The following is a 26132-nucleotide window of genomic DNA, read 5'->3' as shown; positions in this document are numbered from 1 at the left end:
TCATTTGCTTCCCTTAGAGAATTTTAATAAAATTACTCCATTTATGAAAATTCATTTGGTATAAGTCTTAGTGATTCCAGACCTGATAAGCTATATTCATTTTCATGATTTCAAATCTGGTCTCAAATACTTAATAGCCTGGGCAAAGTTTCCTCATCTGTAAAATGAGCTGGAGAAGGAAATGGCAAAATACTCAAAGAAAACCCTAACGGGATCAAAAAGAGTAAGACATAACCGAAACAACTTAACAACAACAACAAAAACACTGGAGTGGGTTAAGAGAATTTGGATCATGTCCTTTGACTTACTTGCTGAGTAACCTGAGTTTTTTCATCTGTTAAAGATGAGGGTGTTAGATTGGATGATCACTAAGATTTCTTTTGAGCCTTGTTTTTTCAGAACTTTCAAAAAATGTCTTTTGCATGTAGTGAAGCATACTTGTATGCTTTTATGTTAAGGCAAGGTCGTTAATCATTTGTAGGAAATAAGCTTCAAAGTCTGAAGGAAGGTTTCTAGTGCTTACAATTTAAGCTTTACATTACTTTAAGTAAGAATTTTAAATACTCCTATGGAAAAACCTTCCTTTTTTTGCCAAAGCTGTTTGAAAGACCTTAGAAGCACAGTACTTCAGAGAAAACAGTGGGCTAAATTCTTCTCCCTTCTCACTCTGGGTAGGAACTAATATTTTAACTTATTAGGGTGGAATGCAGAAAACCCCCTTTCCGACCTACTCTAGAAGTTTCTACCTTGGCTATGTAGATTCATATGTCCCAATGTTATCACTGAGATCTTTGTTCCCAATTTGCAGATGGAAAACTGAGGCTTCAAGAGGGTTAAAGAACTAAGTCATAATGAGGAGAAGAATGGAGGAAAGGGAACTATGGCTTATAATTCCTGTCTCATGATGCCACACTTTATATTCTCCACTGTGTACACTGCTAATAATACCTGGAAAATGAGTTATCTATCACATACTATAAAACTAATCACTGAATGTCATTTTTTTTTTAAAGTTCAGAAATAGAAGTGGAAGAAGGAAAAGCAACATTCTTTCATTCCCTTCTATCCCCAACTGTAGCTTACCTTGCAAAATAATAACTTTTTATTCCAATAATACCAAATATCTTACAATGGGCACCTTGTGCACATGCCAAGGAATTCTAAATTGTTTGCTAAAGTTTACTTTATATCACTTCTGTAGTGCAAAATGTGCAAAGCCAAGCAAAATAATGAATTTTTAAAAGAAGATTTTAATGTAATGCAAAACAATTTTAGCCTTATTAGCAAAATTCCATGGCAGGATCCTTTGCCCCCTACAAACCTGCCAAATTTTAAGTAAATTCCACCACGTATTTTAACACACTATAATTTGGTAGAATATAAAAGAGAATTTCCTTCCTGAAAAGTCAAATTGGAACCCAAATTTGGCCAAAAGGCCAGTATGTACCTTAAAGACACTCAGGATCTAATGAACTGATGCGCAGAAAAAAGAGACATATTACAAGTAAAACAGATACAGACACAACATACATCAATATTTAACCGCTTCTTTCCCATTCCTCGGTTTATGTCTTTATTCGCAACTTTTTCTCCATCTTCTAGATTAAAAGGCTGTATGTAACCATCACATCCTTCTATTTTCTCAGGAGGAAGGGCAACTGTAAAGCCAAAAGAAAAACTGGTAAGAAGAGTATGGAATCTCTCCAGTTTAATTATTAATTCAACTACATTGGGGGACTATTCTTCCAGGGTGTAACTACTGGCTGGACCAGCATATTTAAAATCAGGAGTCAGAAATTTGAACCTGTGTTCTTACCTTCTTCATCTCTCTCATCCTAGTCCTTCAAAGCCAGGTCTAGGCTAAGGAACAGCAAGGAGAAGAAATGTTTTCCTTACTATGTCCAAAGGGTTATGAAACTGTATATTCCCTGTGATCCCGCAGTCTCACTACTGGTCTCACTACTTCCTACTACTACCCAAAGATATTAAAAAAGGAAAAGAACACATATGTGCAAAAATGTTTGTAGCAGCTCTTTTTGTTTTAGCAAGGAACTGGAAATTGAATGCATGTCTATCAGTTGGGGAATGATTGAATAAATTATGGCATATGAAGGTAATGGAATATTATTGCTCCATAAGAAATGATGAGCAGGCTGATTTTAGAAAAGCCTGAAAAAACCCTACATGAACTGATGCTGAATGAAGTGAGCAGAACCAGGAGAACAATGTACATAATAACAACAAGTTTATGTGATAATCAATTGGGATAGACTTGGTTTTTCTCAACAATGTTGTGAATAAAGGCAATTCCAATAGATCTGGGATGGAAAATGCCAATCATATCCAGAGAAATAACTATGGAGATTGAATTATTTGTTTTTTTCTTTCTTCTTGTTTTTTTCTTCCTCTTTTTGTTCTGATTTTTCTTGCACAACATGACAAATAATGGAAATAATTTAAAAGGATTGCACATATTTAACCTATATTAGATTGCTTGCTGTCTTGGGCAGAGGGCAGATATAGGAAGGAGAAAATAAATTTTAGAACACAAAGTCTTACAAAAATGAATGTTGAAAACCATTTTTACACATATTTGAAAAAATAAAATACTATCTTTAAAAAAAGGAAACTTCAGCCTTATCCACCAAATAGCATCCACTGGCTCTTTTAACAAGTTAATAAAGATCTTGTTGAGGAAAATAAATGGTTCACTGCTATGTGGATAGCATAAAGAAAGAATGTCCTAACTCATCAATAGAACCATTTTTATGGATATGATTTCTCAAGGTTTCTTCTCCAGGGTGGAGTTAGGGGAATAGAGAGTAGAAAAGGGAAACAAAATGGTATATGGGCGAGAAAGTATTATTAACTTACAAATACCTGATGAATTATCACAAAGCTTTTGTAACAGTATATTTTTCCCCCATTCTTCATTCCTTCTATTTAGGAGTTAGTTTCTTTTCCCTTTTAATTTAGGGTTTCATACTGGGGAACTCCAAAGCAAGGCTTTTTAAACTTTTTCCACTCCCAACCCCTTTTCACCTGAGAAATTTTTACACTACCCCAAGTATTTGGTATATAAAATAGGTATATAAATTACATATTTGCTTATACTAAAGCATAATTTTATGATCTCCACATTCAACTACATAACCCCATAGAGGGTTGTGACTCACAGTTTAAGAAGCTTTGCTCCATAGTAGAATATAAGGAATACTTTAGAGCAGTGGTTCTAACACTTTTGTTTTCAAGATCTTTATACTATTAAAAATTATTGAGGCTCTGTCCAAAAAGTTTTTATTTGGCTTATATTTATAGATATTTACCATATTACAAATAAAAATTAATTTTGAATTTTAGACCCTCTGAAAGTGTTTCAGAGACTCTCAGGATTTTCTAAACCCCGCTTTGAGAATGATTACTCTAGGATGTAAACTAAGAAGGCTAGGATTCAAATTTTGGCTCTCTAGCTTATCAGTTGTGTAGTCAAGCCTGTAATTTTACTTCTGAGAGTTTTAGTTTCCTGTTCTGTAAAATGGGGTTAACAACTCATTTTTTTTAATCTTTTTTTTTTTTTTTACCTTTCCCATCCTGAAAATATTTTAATAAACAAAAATCCCCACTCATCATTTAAGCATGGTCAACATAGTAATCACATTTGATGATACAGATCCCCTTATATACATCTGTAGCTCCTACCTTTGCACTGAAAGGAGGAACGTCTTGCTTTCAATGTAAATCAATGTAAAAGTGCCTTGTAACCATCAATTAATGTATAAATGTATACTGCTCTTATTGTTATCACACATCATCCAAATTTGTAAAAATCAAGAAAATGATTCTTATACAATTCAGGCAAATTTCTCATTCTCTAAAAATTCGAGTTTTGAGGTGTAAGCCTATAAGATGTAGGGAAGTAGTAATGCTAAAAATATGTTGTAAGCTGCTTTTGAAGAACGAATTACTTAAAATGAAAACAATAAGTGTGTGCGTAGAAAAAAGTTGACACCAAATGCTTGCTAGTTTAACATCTTTATATTACAAACACTATATTTTTAATCAAGGCATCACTCTGAACTTTGTTTAGATTTTATATTTTTAACCAAGGCATCAATACGAATTCTGCTTAGATTTAAATGTAGGTGTACTAGTTATTTGAAAAGCTGACGAGGGTCTGCATCTCAATCCAGATTTTCAAAAGGACTCTGACTTTTGAATACACATGTGGATGTTTTTAAATTACTGGACAGGAAAGTAAGTGGACTTTTGAGTTTTCTCCCTAGCTGCAGGAGCAAGATTATGTACTTACCCTCCAGGGGGCATTGGTCCTCCCGAAAATGTCCCTCTTTCAGTTCCCCATTCAGTAACTCCTGCAGAGAGAACAAGGCCCAGCTGTAAGTGAATATGCAGGATTTCAGCTGCAGCCCCAGTGAAAACAAACAGTTACAGGCAGCAGCATTTCCTACATCTAGAGTTCTGAGATGTGAGATCTGGGAACAAGTCCCATCATATGAACCGAACATCTGCAAGGCTATTGTGTTACACTGTCTGAGTCCAAAAAATTTAACGACTGCCAAATCCTTTATGCCTCATTCAAGTTTCAGATTTTCAGAAATCAAAATACCACACATACTCTATTATATCGTCAGATTTCATTGTGACAGTCTTTATGACAAAAATAGGGTTGCTCAGTACATGATGGCTGACATGTCAAATGAGGCAATTAGAGAAAATGCTGGTGAAAATGACACAAATGGCTTTCACTCATCTTTGCATCTTAAATAAAGAGTATTGCCTCTATCAGCCCTAGATTCTCTTATCTGATGACAATGATACGATATACCTGAAGATCCATTAGTAAGAGGGGGAGAGATAGAGACAGACAGACAGACAGACAGACACACATTCACAAAGCAATTTTTAGCAGAAACTCTGGCCCCTTCCATCCCTGACCTAGCTGATGACACTTTCTGGTGTGGAATGTAAAAAACTTAATTGTCCTGCTCCATGATGAAGTTGCCTTGTGCAATCCAGGGTCAGTAAATTTCTCTGGGCAAAATTGCTTGAGTATGAGGAGATGAAAGATAAGCGCTATTAGGATTTCTTTGGCGTTTCTAAGGGCCAAAGTGAGGGAATGCTTGCCTTAGAGAGAACTCTGCAACACTTCTGGCAACAGATCTCTGAATCAGATATGGGGGAGGGAAGACTTCAAACACAGGTGAATAAAGTTAACCAAAAAACAACAAAGTTTTTTTTTTTTTTTTTTTTTTTTTTTTTTTTTTTTTTAATGACAAATAATTAATAAATTCCCAACTGGGGAAAAGTAATATGGGAAAATGTCATTTTGAAAGCACTCTTAGAAATCCTTACAAAATAATGCAAAACAATGCAAGACTCTTGCTCCCCCATTAGCTTAGAATTAATTTTTTTCACCATCTTTTTGTTTTCATGCAAACCCTAACTACTGTCACCATGTTCTCAATAATAGCAAAGTAATGCTCAGAGGACTAGCCTATGCCATGTAATAGAGTTCCATCCTAAGGAGAAATCTAATGAGGACACTCCTGAAAGTTGTTATGTAGGTGAGAAACTGATCTTTTTGTTCCAAGCCTTAGCTGAAAATATCTCCCTGGATGAATATTGGCTTCTGAAAATGAACCATCTCTCTCAGTTTGTTTCGAAGTGAATAATTACTGTGCCTGCTTAACTGCCTCAGACATTGCTATCATAATTCCTACAGTTTTATTATTTCTTCCTGACAAAGAGCTTTATCCTATGTAACTCGAGAAACCTCATAATCTCCCTTTCCGATCTTCTGTGTGGCTTAAGTCCCAAAGCATCAGTGGCGCTCTGCAGAATCTGTCTTGGGCAGGAGGCCAGAAGGATTTACCCCAGCGAGGGCTTCTCAACTCTCCAGCTGCCTCCCTGTCGGAGTATTGCATCATGAAAATGGTTTTATCTCCAGCCAGATGCCCATAAAGTGCATGCTGCCCACAGATGGAGGTAAATAGCCAGGGATCTCTGGGTCCCTCCTGCGAGCAGCTGTCATTAATCAGGGTCCCCAGCAGGAGAGCGGCCAGGAATGTTCCCCAGTACCAGACAGGGCCCTTTCCAGTTGCCCTCTGCTGAGTCCACATGGATGTTTATAAAGGGCCAATAAACCGGAGCTAGGAGCACTCACCCAGCCCCCCCAGTCAGGCTTCAAAATCGAAGCCTTAATAAAATCACCCCCACAGTCAATTTTGAGTTTGCCTTGTTATTTAGTTAACTAGAAGTTACCGTATTGATCTGTCTCTTAAAAAAAAAAATGAGTGTTCGGGGGCAACCTTTTCCACTGAAAGGTTAAATTCCAGAAACAGAGCTGCTGCCTTAAGGAAGCCTTGCTTGGTGGGTTCCCGGCCAGCTATTGCCTAGCGTATTACCTCACCATATGGTTGGGGCGGCTCTGGGCCCTCACCTTGCCAGGGCCAGCATTCTGTTTTGGAATGACAAGTATTTGTGTTTGCCTAACTCAATGAGGGAGGCCATCTCCCCAGCAAGCAGCCAGGGCTTCTAATAAAAGGAAGTGCCAATCTCCAAGGGTTTGGCAGCCCAATTGGGCCGGATGGAGGGGCGAGCCATCCAGCCTTTATGAGGGAAACCTTGACTCTCTCCTCTCCCGCCTTATGTCTCATTAAAGGCACACAAACCCCAAAAGACACCGAAACGCTAATGAAATCCATCACCTTTGTAAATGACTGTTTGAGTCTTTGTTTATAGTGAAAGCCAGTTAGGGCTTTATTCTACAGTTACACACAGGGGCTGCTCCACAAGGACAGAGAGAGGTCTCTGATCAGCCTGATAGGCACTTGGAAAACAAACAAAAGAATCAGCTGGCTGTTTGTTCCTGTTTTTGCAACATCACTGCCAAGCATCCTTCAGCCGGGCCTTTTACCAGCCTTTTAAGTGATATCAGATTACTCTGAGGTTTTCATTGCTAAGGACCCAGTGACATCAGCCAAATCTCCAGCTCTCTCAACCCACCCCCGCTGGTTGGGGGAACACTACAGATCTTTGTTTCAACCTTTTCCTCAAAGAAAACCAGGCAAACTTATCAGACTATCAGAAATTCCACCTTTGGGGACTTGCACATGTCAGTCAGCAGGACTTAAAAGGAAAGGCAGCAGACTCCATAGAAAGGTTGAAAATGCAAAGCTGCTTAAAAAAATAATTAGGTGGCTTTGTGATAAATGAAGAAAATAATTACAGGAGTAACATTTTCCTCTGCATGATGCAACAGCTAAAATTAAACTAAAAAGAAAATCTTTTCCCTATCCTGTCCTCTTCTCTTCCAAAGTGTGCAAACTGTGGTTTTATAAAAGTTTGGAGGTAGATTTTCAACCATTACATAAAATTCTAAAAGGCCCCATTGCTCTTTTTTTTTTGGACGTTGATTTAGCACTGAAATGACTATAAAGCATATTGCAGGCTTCATCTCATGTGAGCCCAGGGGTGTGCAGGAGCCAGCATAAACCAGCTAGTGAGAGCCAATTGTTAAATTTTCAACATGAGCATTTACACCTCCAAAGTTGGCAAATACTACAAATTAATCCTTGATTTATTGTTATGTTGATTGTACAGACTTAAGAAAGTGATAGAGAAAATATTAATAATTCAGAATAAACTTAAAAGTATATCATTCTTTAGCAGCTAGATGGCCAAGTAGATAGAGTAACAGTCCTGGAGGACCTGGGTTAAAATCTGACTTTAGATGCTTATTAAGTATGTGATCCTGGACAAGTCATTTAATCCTGACTGTGGAAAAAACTAAAAGTATATCATTCCTACTCTTTCTCTCAGAAAGCTGGTTATTAAACATTTACCAGCACATCACTATGTGAGGTCTGTATGTCTATAGGTAGGAACAATGAGTATTGTTATTTCCCATAGATGAAAAAATTATTTTTTAGCCTTATATATGATGTCTCAGAAGGGGGGGGGGAGGGAGAGAGGAAGAAGAAAATGGAGAGGGAGAAAGTTAGGAAGAAGGAGGGAGACTGAGACTTTTTCAAAGTGACATGGCTGCCAATGTCAAAAATGCAAGGGAACCCAGGTTCCAAGACCAACACTCTAGCTACTCTACCACTGTGGAAGTATCATTGTTCCAAGTGAAAATGAGGAAGAATAAAAGGAGTTTTCCCTAAATGTGTGAGAAACAAACATGAATATATATATATATATATATATATATATATTTTTTTTTATTATAGCTTTTTATTTACAAAACAAATGCATGGGTAGTTTTTCAACATTGACTCTTGCAAAACTTTCTGTTCCAACTTTTCCCCTCCTTCCCCCCACCCTCTCTTCTAGATGGCAGGTAGTCCAATAAAAAAACATGAATATTTTTAAATGAAAAAGAAAAAATTTTCTTAATATATAGCAGGCTGTAATCATCAGTCAAGGGATAGTGTGGAAGGGCACATGTTTCATGTGACATCCCATTGTAAATGATCCATGTAACTTACTTGGATTGGAGGTTCATTAGATTTTTGGAATATTACTATTGTACCATGTCAATGTAAAGTTAGAAAGAAGTCATTTATTAGCTCAACTTTTGCAGCTGGATGGCTTAAAAAATCCAATTCTTTCTCACCAGTGTGAAGAATCTATAATTATATAAACATCTTGTACAATGAAATTAAGCATGCTAACTTTGATAAGAGCAAAAAAGCAACTGGGATGAAAAATGGGATAAGATCTACTGATAAGCTTTCTGAAATTCTAGGTCCCTTTTCTGATAGTGGATGATACCATCATGTATAGGCTGACATAAATTTGGAATCAGTTCATTTCCGCAGGCAATAAAAGTTATATGGACTTGAAATGTCATCCATTTTTCTTATTTTTAAGTATTATTTCCTTTCTTCCATTAACACTGTCTTGTCAACCTAGCAAAGTAGCCAACTGAACTTCAAAAGACTCTGATTTACCACACCAGCTCAAAAGACTTAAAATATTTTGGCTAGAGTTACATATCTAATGAATTTAACTTGGGGTCATATCTAAACAAGTTTCTTACTTAACAAACAACCTCAACTGCCCAGAACAGAGGCACCAGAAAGATATTAGGGGTCTCTTTGGGTTATCTGACTGCATTTCATCAAGAGCTTAGATCCTAATGGATTAAAAAAAAAAAAGCAATAACTTTTCAAAGAAGTTAGCTTTTTTTTTTTTTCAAACAGCCTGAAGATGTTTTTATGAAAAGGTTTTTTTTGTGTGTGTGTTTTTATAAAAAAATAACCTAACCTGTGTGTGGCAAGGAACAACTGTACTCCTCATCTGTGATTACCTACACTTAGGTGAGGGGGTGGTAAATCTCATTCTGTGAATGAATTATGGTATAGAAATTAAAGTTTTGTTCAAAAAGCTCCTTACATGTAGATGGCTTGGGTTTTGGAACTCAGTTTTCTCCACTTGAACAATGATTAAAAAAAAAAAACAGTAAAACACAAACACTTATTGAAGCTCAATTCAGCTGAATTGTAATCTTAATAAGATGAAACCTTATCAGTGGAGTGGTGTAATGGATAGTATTCTGGATCCAGAGTCAGGAAGACCCAAATTCAAGTCCTTCCTCTCAGACTTATGAGTGTGTGACAATGAACAAGCCATTTAACTTTACAGGTAACTCTATAAGGCTATAAATTATAGGCCATTTGTGATTTGCATTAGTAGAGAAAGAGTTTCCATATAGGCTGTACTAGCACCAAGGAAATCACACGTCCCTCAGTGTAATGATACAAAATTTGTAGTTTCAAACTGGGATGATAGAAATATATACCTAAAATTCTAAAGAAGTACCTTTTCCAAATTGCTAGAGTGGCTTTGCTGGGGACCCAAGGTTCCATTGGGAGGGTAGTTTTCATGGGAACCATGCCAGTAGTAGGAAACAGAACTTTGCCAACTGCTCAGTTGTGGGGATTCTTTAAGTTGAAGGGGAGATATTCTGGAAATGTATAGGTCTTTTGTGAACTAGAAGTTGCTTAAATGTACAGTTTCCATTTAAGCCATGTGGATTTTATAAACAGTTCACCACAGGTCATGCTCTATTTTCAGCTGATTTGGGGGAGCCAATATTTTCAATACTAGAACTAGGATCAGTCTTTAATGATCAGGGATCAATTGGATAAGATGTGGAATCCTTCAATCTATTCCTCTGTAATGTCAAATAGAATATAAATATCAATTCTAAGGTCATACCATTTAAGAAATGTTCAGCATAATCACTATATTTATCACTATGTACAAATCACTTTATCATGAGATAATGCAACACTTAAATTTTAACATCTTTTAACAATGGTAACTTCAGATATAGAAAAAAGTTTTTCATACTTTGAAAAATTATCATAAATTGAGAAACAGTTTGGGAATTGAAAAAAGCAGGAAAGATGCTTTCTAGATTAAGCAAAAGTAAGTAGATTTCAGTCAATCGATTGACAAGCATTTATTGTCTATGATATTCCAGTCACTGTGCTAGAATTGACTTCTCATACTGGCCTGTAGCTGAGAGCTTATTATCTTTGTTATTAATAATAGTTGTAGGGATAGAAAAACTAGCAGCAAGGATACAGAAGCAGTTTTGAAGCTAGAAAGACCTGGTTTCAACTTCTAACTAGGACATATACAATCCATGTAACTTTGGGGCAAATTTTAACCTCTTTGTGCTACAAACAACTATATAATACTAAGATTAGTGGCCATCTGCATTGGTTGTAAGAGTATCTTTACTTAGAGTTTCCCCATACCAATGAAAACACTTCTGGCCTCTCCTTATTCCTAATAATAATAAAAAATAATAAGAAAATATTTAATTTATGATTAAAAGTTTAATGCTACATTGTATATATTTACTTTGTAAAATCATTATATATTTGCTGTTAAGAAAAATAACAAGAAAATATGCATTTATTGTTTCAGTTAAATAATACAATTTTTTTTTAGAAGGGGAGTGATGGTTCTTCTAAAATTGGCAAAAGATCATCAATAGACTCATAATCAGTTACTGAACTGGAGATGTTTTACTCCCAGTGACTTCAAAAGAATCTGCTTCAAATGGTTTTTGCAAATAAAACAAACAAACCATTGTTTAGTTTTCTAATATGCTGTAGATGCAAAATTAATCTTAAGGAAAAAAGGAGGGGGCAGAAAGAATTAGTGTTTTTAAAATGTACAGTCTGTTCCTTCTAAAAATTACATCTGCATCTATCTCTAGGTTGTGAAGAACAAGTATTGAGGTTATGTGACAAATGACCAGAAAGTCCTTTTTGGTTGAAAACAATTAAATCTAGTCTTGAATAGCGATTTAAATTGTGATTTAAAGGAAACTCAACTTAGTTCCAATAAATCTGCCCTTCTCCTGATCGAAGGCTGTTTTTGTTCAATATAAGGGGCCAAGAACTTTAATTACAATTTATTAAATCGTCTGTAGATCATTTACATCTGGCTGGGCTGGCCACACTAAAACAGATGTGATGCAGTGGCTCAAACTTCAACAGTTATTTCCTAAGTATTAAGATCTCTGGGTCTCCAAGGGCTCCAGGCACCGGTAACTATTGAGAGACACAGCCATTTTTTCCCATTGGCTGACTTTCCTCTTTTCATGATCAAAGCCAGACTGACTCTGGAAACTGTCCCTCTTTAAAAAAAAAAATGCTTGGATGATCAAAGTTCAGTCTTTCACATTATTCTCAGCATGTTAGCAGTTCTCATACAGGCAAAGTGCTATCATTCCTATATTTACCACCTCCCACAGCACAAAGAACTCAGCTATCTTCTCCTCAGGCTTCCAATAAAAGAACATTGGAGGTGGGGGTAGGGTTTGAGTGAGGGAAGGATGAGGAGATTTAAACTGTGTCCAGTGTTACTCTAATTCTCATTTATAGCAGATTTGGGCTAAGTACAAACCATTGTTTCCTGGATCCTTGTACCAAGGCTTAATTCTTTACATATTCTGACTCAAGTTTGGAATATAAATTACATTTCCCAATAAAAGCTAACAATTGCTGCCTTTATAACTAGAAAAAAAAAAACTCTTATAATAAAAGCTATATTCCACACAGAATGAAAGTGTTCCAGTCCTTTTAACAGGAAACCATCCCAGAGGAGTTCTGTGGATTTTTACACTGATGTTTGAATCAGTTGGGATAGTCAAGTCGGGGTGGGGAGGAGTGGTGGGGGGAAATCAACAATCCTTAAAAATCCTGTTTGATGAATTAAAACATTGAAAATAAAAGTCCAATATCTTATTCATGTCTTTTTTCAGGGTTTTAGGCAATCAGAAACTCAAATTTGGCCATTGAATTTAAACAAAAAATTCAATGTAATTCATGTCATTGTAAAGGGGTGGACAATGGTGGGATGATGTTAACTATTTCCTGACTGGAAAATTTTCTTCTAAAAGGGGAGGAGGAGGAGAGTACTTACAAGTCTGGAGAGGTTAGTGAGAGACTGTTCTTATTTTCCTCTCTTTTTCAGGCATCTTGCTCAGGGCTTTGTAGTATAGAGTTGACTGTTTGGCACTAGCAGACTCTTCCCTTGTAAAGCCTGTTTACTATTACTGAAACAATAGTGGCCTTTGACACTGAAGTGTGACCCTACAGGATCTCCTGTTTACAAGAGAGGTTCTGAAAGAGTTTCAAAGTAAATATTTTCCAAGTGCTTTACTGAGCAGGGGCCATTAGGATGCCTTACCTCATTTTAAATAAGATTAGAGAAGTCCCAAATCTCCCACATAGCATGTGGGTATTGGCTGAACTATTAATAGGTACAAATTATTATTAAATACTTATGTTGTGCTAATCCTAGTGATTTTGGGGCACACTTTCCAATTGTTTGGAGAGTAGCTTAATCTCTCATGGGGCCACAATTCATTTTCCACTCATAATTGCCAGCTTTCATCAATGTGCAGACTCCTAGGTGGCCAAGTTACCAGATTCTGCTTGGTTCTTTTCTGGTAGCATTTTCTTCAATCTAGTTTTCCTCGGCATCATTCTGTTATTTTTATAAAGATGAGGTTACTTTCTATCTATTCTGCATATATCTTACACATACTCAGTTATTTACACATTGTTTCCTTCATTTGAATGTAAATTTTTTGAGTCCTATCTCTGTATACCTATCTCTTAGCACAGTTCTTGGCACATAGTTAGCACTTAGTAAATGATTATTTATTAACTTAAATAACTACTCTCTAAGAGAAGGTGGGATCACCTTTACAAAGCATAAGCATTCTCAAGATATCAGGCACAGATTATTTTGGATCTTAGGGTTACTGAGAATCTCTAATCAACTCCTCCCCCACCCCTTGGAAAAGTGCAAATGATGCAGATTTCTTATTCTGCAGGGTTCTGGGCACAAGCTCATTGTCCCCTGAGAGGATCAGCTCTTCCACTGTTCTGTTGCTGGTGTGAGACCCAAGAATAATCAATTGAAGGTCAATTCAAATGTTGACATTTAACAAATAATGGTAAAGTTAATGATGAAAGAGAGACTAACTTGATTTAATTGATGAACATCTGGCTCTATCTAGCCACAGCTGTCTGTAACAGTCAGAGAACAGTGATATGCCTTCATAGTTTGCATAGGATTTTGTGTGGCAACCACACACTCTCATTTGACTCAAACTACTAAAGCCAAAGATACTGCTAACTCCTCAAGGTCTTGAAAGGAAAGTAGATAGGAAATCTGGGGCAAGGCAAAGAAGCAGCTTAGTGATTCAAGAGTCAGGATGTCAGGAGTCAGAATGAAGATCTTGAAAAGTCATTCTCCCATACATAAAGGGTCATAAGAATTGCAAATTGGTAACAATCACATAAAAATGCACCAAATTTATCACACTACATGTGAATCAAAACAACTCTAAGGTTTCACCTTACACCTGACCAGTTGCCAAAGATGAGAACAGTCACCATTTGGAAGGGTAGTGGGGGGAAAAAAAGACATATTGATGCTTTGTTAGTGTATCTGTGAATTGATTTAAACATACTAAAAAGCAATTGTATTTATGCTAAGAAAATGACTAAATGTCCATATTCTTTGGCCCAGAGATTCCAGTGTTGGGCACATACCCCAATAAAGTCAATGATAAGAAAAAAAGGGCCCATATTTATTTAAAAAAAAAAGGGCAAATATTTATAGCAAAACTTTTTGAAGCAGCAAAGAAATGGAAACATAGTAGATGCCAAATAATTGGGAAATGGAAAAACAAGCTATGGTATATAAATGAAATAGAATATTATTGTGCTGTAATAAACAGCCAATATAAACACAGAAGACTTATGTAAACTGAATCAAAATAAAGTAAGTAGAATCAGGAAAACAAAATGCCAAATAATTGCAACAATGAAAATAAGCAAAAGCAAAATGAACAAACATAAAAACAATGAAAACTGAATGCTATAAAAGTATAATAACGAAATCATATTTTTTCTTGTTTTTTTTTTCAGTTGTGTCCAATTATTTGTGAGATGATTTTTTTTTTTTTTTTTTTCGGCAAAGGTATTGTGGTGGTTTGCCATTTTCTTCTCCAGCTCATTTTACAGATGAGGAAACTGAGGAAACAGTATTAAGTGACTTGACCAAGGTATGAAGTGTATGAAGCTGGATTTGAATTTAGAAATATGTTTTTCTGACTGACTTCAGACCCAGCACTCTATCTATTGGACCACCCAGCTGCCTAATGATAACAATGATGTCCAAGCCTGGATTTGTCTCATATCTCAAGAAGAGATATGAAAAGATAGCTAACCCCATCCTCTACTTCTCATTTTTTTTTTTTTGTAGAAGTGGAAGACTACAGGTATGGAACAAGGCATATAATATCTCCTATGAAGTTTTTCTGATCTAGTTTTTCTGAAGTATTTTTCTCTTAAGTTTTTTTTTTTTTAATAACTTCTGGGAAAGGTAAGGAATGTAAAAATAAAATATATTTAAAATTCATTTTTAAAAAGGCACAAATGTCTGTTGCTTCCCAGTCTACACTTATGACTTCCACTTTCGCCATTTCTGTCTTTGTGCTAAAGAGATATTCATATTGTCAAAATCCTAAGTCAAGGGGCACTATGTTTGAGCTCTCTCTCTCTCTCTCTATGTGTCTGTGTGTATGTGGTAGGCAGTTATGGGAATGAATATGCTCCTAAAAGCTACCAAATGTCTTGAAGTCAAATAGATATGTTTGAGTATGGAAATGTAAGCCAAGATTTGATTAACAATCCATGAAAATGACTATCTAAAAATTAATAAATATAGCAATAAAATTAATAGCTTCATTAAAACTTCTATTCATATACTACTTGATTCAATTATAAATTTACAATTTCTTTTCTAGCTATAAATATCTAAACAAATGAATATTATGCATTGGATAGCCATTGCCTGAAAAACCTTCCCTGGAGAATCTGACTCTTTCTTTTGGGATGTACTGGCAAACTCTAAAGAGGCAGGCTGAGGCTGGAAGGAGATAATCCTCTGCTGTTTTATATTCCTATCTTATTCCTCCTAGAGCAGCTCATAACATGAAAAGAATTGATCTAAGAGTCTAAAATGGAGACTCCTTTCCATGATGAGGGTCAAGATCCACAATTCCTTCATTCATGTTTAAGCTTAACACAGGAACTCTTAACTATGTTTAGCAACAACAACTGACTTAGCTAACCATCTCTTATTCCTTACTGTTACTGCTAGATACAGCTAACTTCTCATAGTCACCTACATATGCAGCCTAGGGAGAACATTGTGCGGTGTTAGAGAAAGGGGAATATAAAAATGTCTATTATAGAAGAAGGGAGGAAGAAGATTTTGACCACAACACTTAGGTCCAGGTTTATATATATATTTGGATTCTTCCCCATGTGTTGCATACTCAATACCAATTATTGAGTTCATTCTGTCTTTTTATAATTTTTTACATAATTTCTCTCATTGGTCCCACCCTTTACCCTGTCCCACATTCAAAAGCTTGGCATTCTCTTTGGCTTTTTCCAGTGTCTCACTACTCAATGGTTCTGTCTACTTTATCATTTCTGGAATCCATCCTCTCTGCTCTGTTATCACTTTTGCCATGCTAGGCCTTTTTTGCCTAGACTATTAAAATAATCAACTAACAGGTACATTTGCCCTAGTTTCTACTCTCCTCCCACCCTTCCTTCATGGTAAAACCACAAAAATCTTTCACACATACACCTTTGTTCAAAAATCTCTCTTTACAGTCTTACAGGTTAAGGTCAAAGTCTTTTGTCTAACATTCAAAATTCTCTAAAACCTAGTTCCTTCCTACCTTCCCTGGCTTATTTCATATTGCTCCTTTCCTGCCCTAGCCCCACTGAACTAACATCTAACATGCTTTGGGCTGTTCAATCTCCATGCGTTGCTTACCACACAGTATTTTGTTACAAACCTTATTTTAATGCATTTGTTATAAGATATGGTATATTATAGTTACCTGTGTTTCTTATTCCATCATAAACTATAAGCTGTAATAAAGACAGAGGCCATAGTTTCTATGATTTTGTTTCTCCATCTGATACACTACTCTATGACACACAATAGTTTCTTAAGTGGTGAACTGAATTGTCGAAAGGCAGAGATGAGAATGCATATAACAATTTTACTCCCTTTTGGCCACAAATCTGTGAAGAAAAGAAAGTTGGTATAACTGTAGGACAACAGTGAGGACTGAGTTGATGATTTCGGTGGGATGAGGAATTCTCTGTACTAACTTTATTAGCTAGCACTTTTTTTCCCCCTACAATGTGCCAGACACTATGCTAAATTCTGAGAATCAAAAAGAGGCAAAACAAAGCCTCTGTTCTTCTCAAGGAGCTTACAATCTTTTCTTTCTTTCTTTTTTTTTTTTTTGCGGAGACAATTGGCATTAAGTGACTTGCCCAGGGTCACATAGCTAGGATGTGGTAAGTGTCTAAGACCAGATTTGAACTCAGATCCTTCTGACTAAAGAGCTGGTGCTCTATCCACTGCACCACCTAGTTCCCCAAGGAGCTTACAGATGGGTAGACAACATGCAAACAAATATACAAAGCAAGTTATGTAGAGGATAAATGGGAAATAATTAAGAGAGGGAAGGTACTAGAATAAAGAGGGTTTGGGGAAGGTTTCCTTTAGAAGGCAGGATTTTATATGGGACTTAAAGGAAGCCAGGAAGGTTAATAGTCTGAGTAGAGAAGGGAGAGTGTCCCAGATATGTATGACAGCCAGACAAAATTTCTTGGAGGTGAGGAATGGAGTGTCTTGTTTGTAGAATAGCCAGGAGGCTAGTGTCACTTGATTGAAAAATTTGTGTTAGGCAATAAGATTAAAAAAAAAAAAACCCAGGAAGGTAGGAGGAACTTAGGTTATGAAGGACTTCTTAATAACAAAGCATTTGGTATTTGCTCCTGGAAGCAAGAAGAGCCAGTAGAATTTAGTGAGTAGGAGTAATGACATGGTTGGACCATGTCATTTAGGAAAATTCCTTTGGAATAGAAGATGGACTGAGATCCAAGGTCCCCAAAGAGGAGAGAAAGAGATATGTTTAAGAGCTGTTGTAAAGGTGAGGTTGACAGCCCTGGGCAACAGTCTGGATAGAGAGGATGAGAAATAATAAATGCAAGATGATTCCTAGGTTGGGAGCCCAAGGAACTAGGAGAATGGTGCTGCTCTCTACAGCAACAGGAATGTAACAGAAAAGGAGGGATTAGGGGTAAAGATAATGATTTCTCTTTTGGATGCATTTAGTTTAAGATGGACATTGATTTTCAGAAGTTTTAAAGATAGCTGGAGATAGAAGATAGGAAGTTAGCAGAAAGACTGGGATAAAATATGCAGATTTGATAATCATCAGCACTGTTTTTGTTTTCAGTTGTCTCATTTGGAGATACTGAAGCTCTTTGACATTTCAATTTCCAGCTAATTTTACAGATGAGAAAACTGAAGCAAGCAGGTTTAAGTCACTTGTCACAGAACTAATAATCTGAAGTCAAGTTTGAACACAGGAGATGAGTCTTCCTGATATCAGGTCTAATGCTGTACCTCCTAGTTACTCTACTTCAGTATCAAGATGGTAATTATGGGAGCTGATGACCTCACCAAGTGAAGCAGTATAGAGGGAGAAAAGAAGAGGGTCCAGGACTGAACCTTGAAGGGATAGCTTAGGGAAAATTAGAGAGCATGATCTGGAAGAGAAGTCAGTAAAGGAGACAGAGAAAAAGCAGTTAGAGTGGAAGGAGGAATCTCAGTAAGTTGCCTAAAGCAGTGAGTAAAGTCATTTGCCCACCACCCTGTGCAAACAGTAAATGTCAAAGATGAGACCTAGACTCAGGCCTTCCTGGTTTGGAGGTCAGCTCTCCATCTACTATACTATGCTGCCTGTGTATACACACACACACACACACACACAAAATTTAACACTTATCTGGTTTGACACAGGCTCTGGAAACAGAACATCTTTTGAGTGAAGGTTGTTAGCAAGTCATCCAATTATTCATTGCTTGACTATAGCGTTCTCTTTGGTCTGATGTCATGTATACATGTTCATGTACACATACACATATATACATTTGCATATATTTGTGTGTATTATCTACATACCTAGATATAATTCTACCTATAAATTTGCATCTAAAAATGGGTGAAGACTATGAGGAAGAATAGTTCTGTGACTTATGATTATAAGATTTAGAGCTGCAGGGATCATCTAGTTTAATTTTCTTTACAAATGAAGCAATTGAAGTTCATAGAAGTAGTATCTGGCTAAAATATTCCCAGGAAGTGAGTGACAGGACCATAATCAGTGTTCTTGCTACTCTCCTGTAGCTGCTTAAAGTTAAACAGTCAGTTAGCAACTGAGCCACAGCTGGAATTCCAGTCTACAGACTCCTAGCCCTTTGCTCTCTTACAAATCCTATTTGCACGTATTAATGTCACCGAGACTTGTTTTGCCCAATCCTACAATAAAGAAATGTAAGATGAATTAATGGGAGTATGGCAAAAACCAACGGGATTCAAACTGCATTTTGTTAAAAAATGAAAAAAAAAATAACAAAAAATCCTGATATGTCCCTTGAGTGAACAAAATGAGGATTATATTGCCACCCATACTATGATGCTTCCAGGTCCTGCTCTTTATTTTATGTGTGTGTGTTTCTGGCTGTATCTCATAGCACGGGGGACTTGGCCCAAGCTGGGAGACCATCTCTCTCACAGCAGGGCTGTGTGCTCTGAAGAAGGTCTCTGGAATGTGGAACAAATCCCTTCAGCTTTATCAGCTCTCGCGTGCACACCATGAGCGTGCTGGATGGGCCAGAATCTTGGAATGGAGTGTTAAGAATTCACTGCGATCGCCAGAAACAGGGTGAACATCCTGTTTGAACTGTGAAACTCCTTTCCCACACTACTCTTGGCGGCCTTTGATATGGATTTGCTCTGTTTTCTTTGCGTTATCCTGTGGTCAGTAGGTTTTGCCTAATAGGCAATGTGAGTCTGGATTGAATGTGCAGAGATTTTATGCCCCATTTTAAAGCCACAGAGAGAAGAAAATCTGGCTTGGAAGTTCCTATGTACATGAGCTCTGTTAGCAGACCGAAATGGTCCCTCTGTTTTCCAGTAGGGATGCTCATTTTCAGTTTTCGTTTTATTCAGCTGAACAATTTCCCTTGGAGTTGCTTCAGCTAGGGAACATCTGTTTCATTTGAGCATTGTTTATATTATTTGACTGATGATGATATAGAAATGAGGCTAAATATGCATGTTAACACCTTGGAGACCAAACAGGTGGGTTAGCGAGTTTCTAAAAAGTTTTGTCTCATGTCTTAGTTCATTGGCAAAATTCAGAAAGGCATCGGCAGCTTTCCAGTTGGTGATGACTTCTTGCCCTTCCTCCTTTCTCTTTAATGTTTACATTCTTTTAGGTTGTTCTCTCAAGAAAGGAATCATTTTTTGGCTGTACTATGCTTCTTAAGAAGTTTCTTGAAACAAAAATCTGTGGAAATAGTTCTTTTTGTTTGGTACAGGGGTTTTGTGGATTCCAAGGAAAACAGACCACCCTTAAAACACTGGAATGTGTTTGTTCAAAGATTACAGATGAGCCTAGCCTTGAGGATATCTAATATATGTGAATATACATATTTTTCAAAGTGAAGGAATTAGGAAATGACTATTTGCATTACAAAAAGGATTCTATCTTTTAAGGATCCTTTAAATTAGGAACTGTCCCATGGCACTTGAAATAAAATTTTATTTTTTCAGACTTCTGAAGAAGGGGTTATTCACCTTTTTTTGTGGGTATCCTGGACCATTTGGCAATTTGGAAAAACTTATGCCTTAATGTTGTTAAATGCATAAAATAAAATACTTAGAATTACCAAAAAAAAAACCCCAATTATATACTAAAATACAGCTATCAAAAATAGTTTAAAAAACAAATTCACAGACTTTGACTAAGAATCCCTGTTTGAAGGATTACTACTTAAAGTGGAGTCCAGTCCACTTGCACTTGCTTGGTTTGACCCTTCTCTGTCTTGATTTCAACAGGTTGTAAAGGTTCTTAGCAAGAGATGCATTAATTTATTACTTGACTCTGGGCATTTTCTTAAGTTCTCTTCCATATATGGAATGCTCTCCCTACTCATCTCTGCCTTCTTTCAAGTCCTAGCTTCTATGGGAGCCCTTATTTAAACTCCTCCCAATTATAACACCTCTGCTGATTATTTCCTCTTTATCCTGTATATACCTTATTTTTACATAGTTGTTAATATATTATCTTCTCCACTGGACTATAGAGTTCCCTTAGGAAGCTTCTTTAGGATTGTCTTGCCTTTCTTTGTATTTTTGAAGTTCAGCATAATATTTAGCACATAGTAGGTATTCAAAAAATGTATGTTGTATAAGCATTTTCTTTCAGAAAACTTAATCCATGTATTTTTGAAGAGAAATCAGCCTTGTTCTGGAGAATATGCATAGCATAATCAGAGGACAACGAATACATCAATTTGGCTGAAGGGGAGAATTCACATAAGGAGATTTGGAAAAGGAGATTGAAGTCTAATTTGGTAGAGCCATAAAAAACAGAACAAGAAGTTAAGTTTTATACTAAAAAAAGATATCAATCAAACATAATTTCTTTTATGTTGATTAAAATTTCTCAGGACCAGCAATTCATTATATACTTTTTACTAATAATTTGAAAATCAGTTAACAAGTATCTAGGGCTGAATATTATATGTCAGGTATTATGCTAAGTTTTGGGACCACAAAGACAAAAAAAGGCATAAACTTTGAGAAGCTGACATTTCATTGTTAATACTATATGAGCACTCACAAGATATTCTGTGATAGGTTCCACTCGACATAAGGAAACATAAGACAAACTTCTTGTACTTCTTGGGAAGATAACATCTATGCTGTATTGCTCTGAACACAAGCCACCTTCTCTCTTAAAATGAAATCTCTTTGAATACATGCATAAAAATACACAAACATACACATACAAATACATATACATACATATATATACACACAATACAAATATATATATATACATACATACGTATGTATATAGATAGATATAAATATAGATATATACTTATATTTAGGATTTATATAAACTATCTTATGGGAAATGTATGACCTATATATGGCCTCTAGATAGTGGGATAGATAGATGTCCAGGCTGGAGTCAGAAAGACTCACCTCTCATCTTCCTGAGTTCAAATCTGACCTCAGACACTTATTAGCTATGTGACCCTGGACAAGTCACTTAATCCTGTTCAGTGTCCTTATCTGAAAAATGAGCTGGAAAAGGAAATGGCAAACCACTCTATATCTTTGCCAAATGGGGTCATGAAGAGTTGGATATACTAACATGACTGAATAACAAAAACAAAATGGCTCATATTCAAATCAATATAGTTTGCAAGATGAAAATGTTCAAGGGAGGCTATTCACAAAGGAGGTGAAACTTGAGCTGGATTTTAAAGGTTGGGAAGAATTAAAGTAGAGGGAGCAGAAAAGGGCACTCCAGGTGGTGGGAACATAGCATGGCCAGTGGGAAATTTAATTTAACATCTTATACTGAACATCTACTACATGCAAGATATTATGCAAGGCTTTTGCATTGTTGGGTCAAAATTAAACAGTTCTTGCTCTTATTCAACTCACACAATCATTTTATAAAAGTGACTGGAAAAAAATAGTTATAGAAACCTAGGCAGCAGAGGATATCCTGCGGGTGTCTGGTCAACCATGTCAAAAAGGGCAAAAAAAACAAAACAAAAACTGAGAGGATGAAGACTGAAAAAAGGTCACTGGACATCCATGGAGGATACCAATCCTGGGTAATTTTGGAATTAATTCAAGTGTTGAGGGGGAAACCAGACTAAAAGAGGTTGAGAAAAGGATGTGAGAAGAGGAAATTGAAGGCAATGAGTATAAATTATTTTTTCTCCCTTTGGCTGTGAAAGGAAGAAGATAAATATGAATAAACCTTGAGGGCATGGCAGAACAAAGTAGTGATCTTTCAAGAACAGATGTGTGATGATTAAAAAGGTTAGAGAGATAGTTTCTAAGTAATTAATCATTTTATTAATAAGGTAAACATGTTATTAATAAAAGGATGGTTATTTGGCCATCTCTCTCTTAGACCAAAGACAATCATAGCGGCAGGCTCACAATTTATATACCTTTAAAAGAGCTGTTCAAAGAGGAATTGGGAGTGATATTTATTATGTCTATTATGATAGAGACTATCTCTATACCCAGACCATTCCTAGCCTTGGGCAATCTATTCAAAGAATTTATGGCCTATCCAAGCCTGAACAGAACACATTGCCTATTCCACTAGGGTCGAAATTTTTTTTTTTTTGGGGGGGGAACAAAGTAACTGAAGTTAAATGACTTCTGCAGGGGTGCAGGGGAACACAAGTGTCAGTGTCTGAGGTTAAAATTTCACCTCAGTGACTTCTTGCTAGTTATATCATCACAGATATATGAAAAGAGCATGGGCAAATCCCTACACCTCCCTTGTCCTCTGTTTCCTCTTGTGTAATATGAGGGGTAAGAACTTAAATGGCTTCTAAGGTCCCTTCAAGTTCTAAATCTCTGATGCTCTGATCTACTCATGTATTTTAGGTAATGGAGGAAGAGCCAGTATATAGAATTTAAAGATGAGTGAGATTGAATGATAGAATAGGCATGTTTCTGTAGCAGACCAGATGGGCTGGGATTAAGGTTCACCTCTTTGGCAGGGATTGGAGGCTGGAGTGTTAGAAAAGATGTAAGGATAGATATTAAAGTCTCCAAATAAATATGAGGGCAGGTGTTGGGGTGGACAGGAAAGTCATTATGTCTAGGGAATTCCTATTAGGACCCATTTCTAATTCTCATACTGTATAATTTTTAGTATACCAGTTTGGTTAAAGTGTAAGCATCATTTAAGGGAATTTGGAAAAGCAAAAATTGGGCCAAATTGTAAAGGACTTTGCCCACTGGACTAAAAAGAACTCTTGGGCTTTATACTGAGGTCAGTAAGGAAGATTCCTAAGTAACAGAATTAAATAACTAAAGTAGTATTTTAAGAAGATGAGTCTTATTGCAGGTTCCTTTTTGGCATCAACAGGCACTATCCATTATTTGCTGACGTCTGATTTGCATGTTCAATTTCTGGCAAAGGCTAAGTTTTAATAAAACTCTCTGGTTTTCCTAAGACCCAACTAATATAGCAAACCATGTTTCCTATGTGAAGGTGAATATCTAAAGATATCTTTTTTCCTTTTAATACAAAAGAAAAGGAATTTTTCAAAATTCTACTGAAAGCACTTAACAGGATATGCCATGTGAATGAGTTCCAAGCCTGAGATGATCAGTTTTAAATCCTGTCACTATTTGCTGCTGACATAAGCTATGGAAGTTTTTTTTTTTTTAATATATATTTCTTTTATATTCACATACAACTTGTTACCATATTTGGCAACTGGTTTGATTTTTCAATATTTTGAAACTCATTTAGATATCTGGTTTCACTTTGATACTGCACAGTTTATTTCAATAAAAAGGTTTGTTTTCTCATGGAATTCTAAGGTTTTTGCATATACATAAAAGTATTTGGAATTTTAGTATTTTGGTTATTTTTTTCTCTGATGACAAGTAGCATCATCTTATGTACTGATAATCCAATGGAAAAGGATTTACATATATTTATTTTATATATTATATGACATGATATATATTATATTTATATATTTAAAAATCTGTCAATAGTATGACTTTTGTTGTTTAAAAGTTAAAGCTACCCAGCTTATGTGATTTGGTTTGTACAAAATACCTGAGAAATGTTATTGTCTTTTGATTATCAGTCTGTCAGTCTGAATTTTTGGAGATTTTTGTATTCATTTTCATACCCAATAACCTGATAGTCGTTATTAGATATTAGAATTTCTATTTTCTGTGAAATGCCTTTGGGAATTAACACATATAATTCTTCCTTGCCCTCTTCATCTTCCACTTAAGGTGAGTATTGATAAAGATAATGCATAGTAATTATAAAAAGAAAACAAAACATGAATTGCATGAATAGAATGATATATTCCATAATTGAGGAATAAAGTTAATAGGTGAACATAAAGAGACAGCATGGCATAGTGGATTCAATTCAGTCATTTTTCAGTTGTCTTCTACTCTTTGTGATCCTATTTGAGATTTTCTTGGCAAAGATATTGGAATGGTTTGCCATTTCCCCCTCATTTCATTTTACAGATGAGGAAACTGAGACAAACAAGGTTAAATGACTTGCCCAGAGTCACACACCTACTAAGTGTCTAAGATCAGGTTTGAACTTAGGAAGCCGAATCTTCCTGTCTCCAGGTCTGGTACTCTATCCACTGTACCACCTGGCTGCCTCTAGATATAGTGTTAGAATTGGAATATGGAAAACCTGGGTTCAAATCCTGCCTCTCACACTCACTAGTTGTGTGACCTTAGATAAATCTACCTCATATTCTTCATCTGTAATATGAGAATGCTGGATAAATTGGCCTCTGAGGTCTCCGCTAACTCCACATCTATGGGTCCTGGGCCTATAAGTGTTTAATTTTTAATAATAGGAGTGATAAATCAGGTGATATATAAACATACATATATATATATATAAATATATATGCATACATATAAATATATAAACATACATTTGTTATAAAATTTATGAGGGCAAAGTACAAAGAATAATCACAGTTTGTACCTTTGTAATAATTCTCATTGATTCAGACTGAAAAGAGTCTACTGCTGCTAATGAAGCTCCCGGTAGGGTCCGAGCATATTGAGAATTCTAGAAGATTGCAGCGCAGCAATTAGGGTTTATGGTCTTATAACCCCAGATATCTACCATCATATTTTAGGATAAAATATCAGGGAAAGGTGAGAGGGCAGGAGTATATAAATAAATGTACTAGTTCTCTCCTTGAAAAATTGTGTATAAATCAAAACATATTTCTAGCACTTCAGGGGGAGTATGACATTTAAAAGTATCTCAGGGTGAATTTTTAAAAATAAAGTAAAAAGTTCTCTTCTAATAGAAACAAACATTATTGATTTATCTTTTTTTTTTTTTTTTTTTTTTTTTTTTAATAGACTAAGTCTTTACAGGTGTGTCAAGATTCCTGGCTTAAACCTCAGAAGATCTGTATTCTAATGTTGCTTCTGTCACTAATTAAACCTTAATCCCTTTACTGTTATGGTCCTGTTTCCTTATCTCTACAATGAAGGTTCCAAAAGCAGATTTTGTAATATAAAGCTTTTTCAAAGTCAAACATCATGACATTTATTCAGTAATTATTTCTCATTTTCCTCATTCTAAATGATTTTGTAAAGGTTTATTTAAACAATCAAATGAGGGAGAAAAGCAGTTACAAATATCCTTTTCCTTTTATTTCCTTTATTCCTTTCCCCTTTTCTTTTATTAAACTTCTACTAGAGCCTAAAAATGAACATATTCGTAAACTGTTATTTTCCTAGAAAGCACTTTGAACTTGCTAAGTTTTGCTTTGAAACTTTTGAAATAGTTGTAGGTATGTGAATCAAACTTTAGTTTCTTGTACTATAATACA

At 35.8% G+C, this 26132-nt stretch overlaps 1 protein-coding gene across 2 annotated transcripts in view; it reads right to left on the bottom strand.

Moving 5' to 3' along the window:
* The window catches only part of NKD2 (NKD inhibitor of WNT signaling pathway 2), a 95797-nt gene that overhangs the window by 10715 nt on the left and 58950 nt on the right, over window positions 1-26132 (bottom strand). For both annotated transcript variants that reach the window (XM_023495899.2, XM_012541190.3), the window contains exons 4-5: window positions 4310-4370; window positions 1531-1658 (exon numbers count right to left, since the gene is read on the bottom strand). In XM_023495899.2, the coding sequence (XP_023351667.1) occupies window positions 1531-1658; window positions 4310-4370 (189 nt within the window). The remainder of the gene's footprint in view (window positions 1-1530; window positions 1659-4309; window positions 4371-26132) is intronic.

This window comes from Sarcophilus harrisii, chromosome 1 (assembly GCF_902635505.1).
Source record: "Sarcophilus harrisii chromosome 1, mSarHar1.11, whole genome shotgun sequence".
Taxonomy (NCBI): Eukaryota; Metazoa; Chordata; class Mammalia; order Dasyuromorphia; family Dasyuridae; genus Sarcophilus; species Sarcophilus harrisii.
The sequence above is the reverse complement of the archived record's forward strand: the minus strand, read 5'-3'. Positions and strand labels throughout refer to the sequence as shown.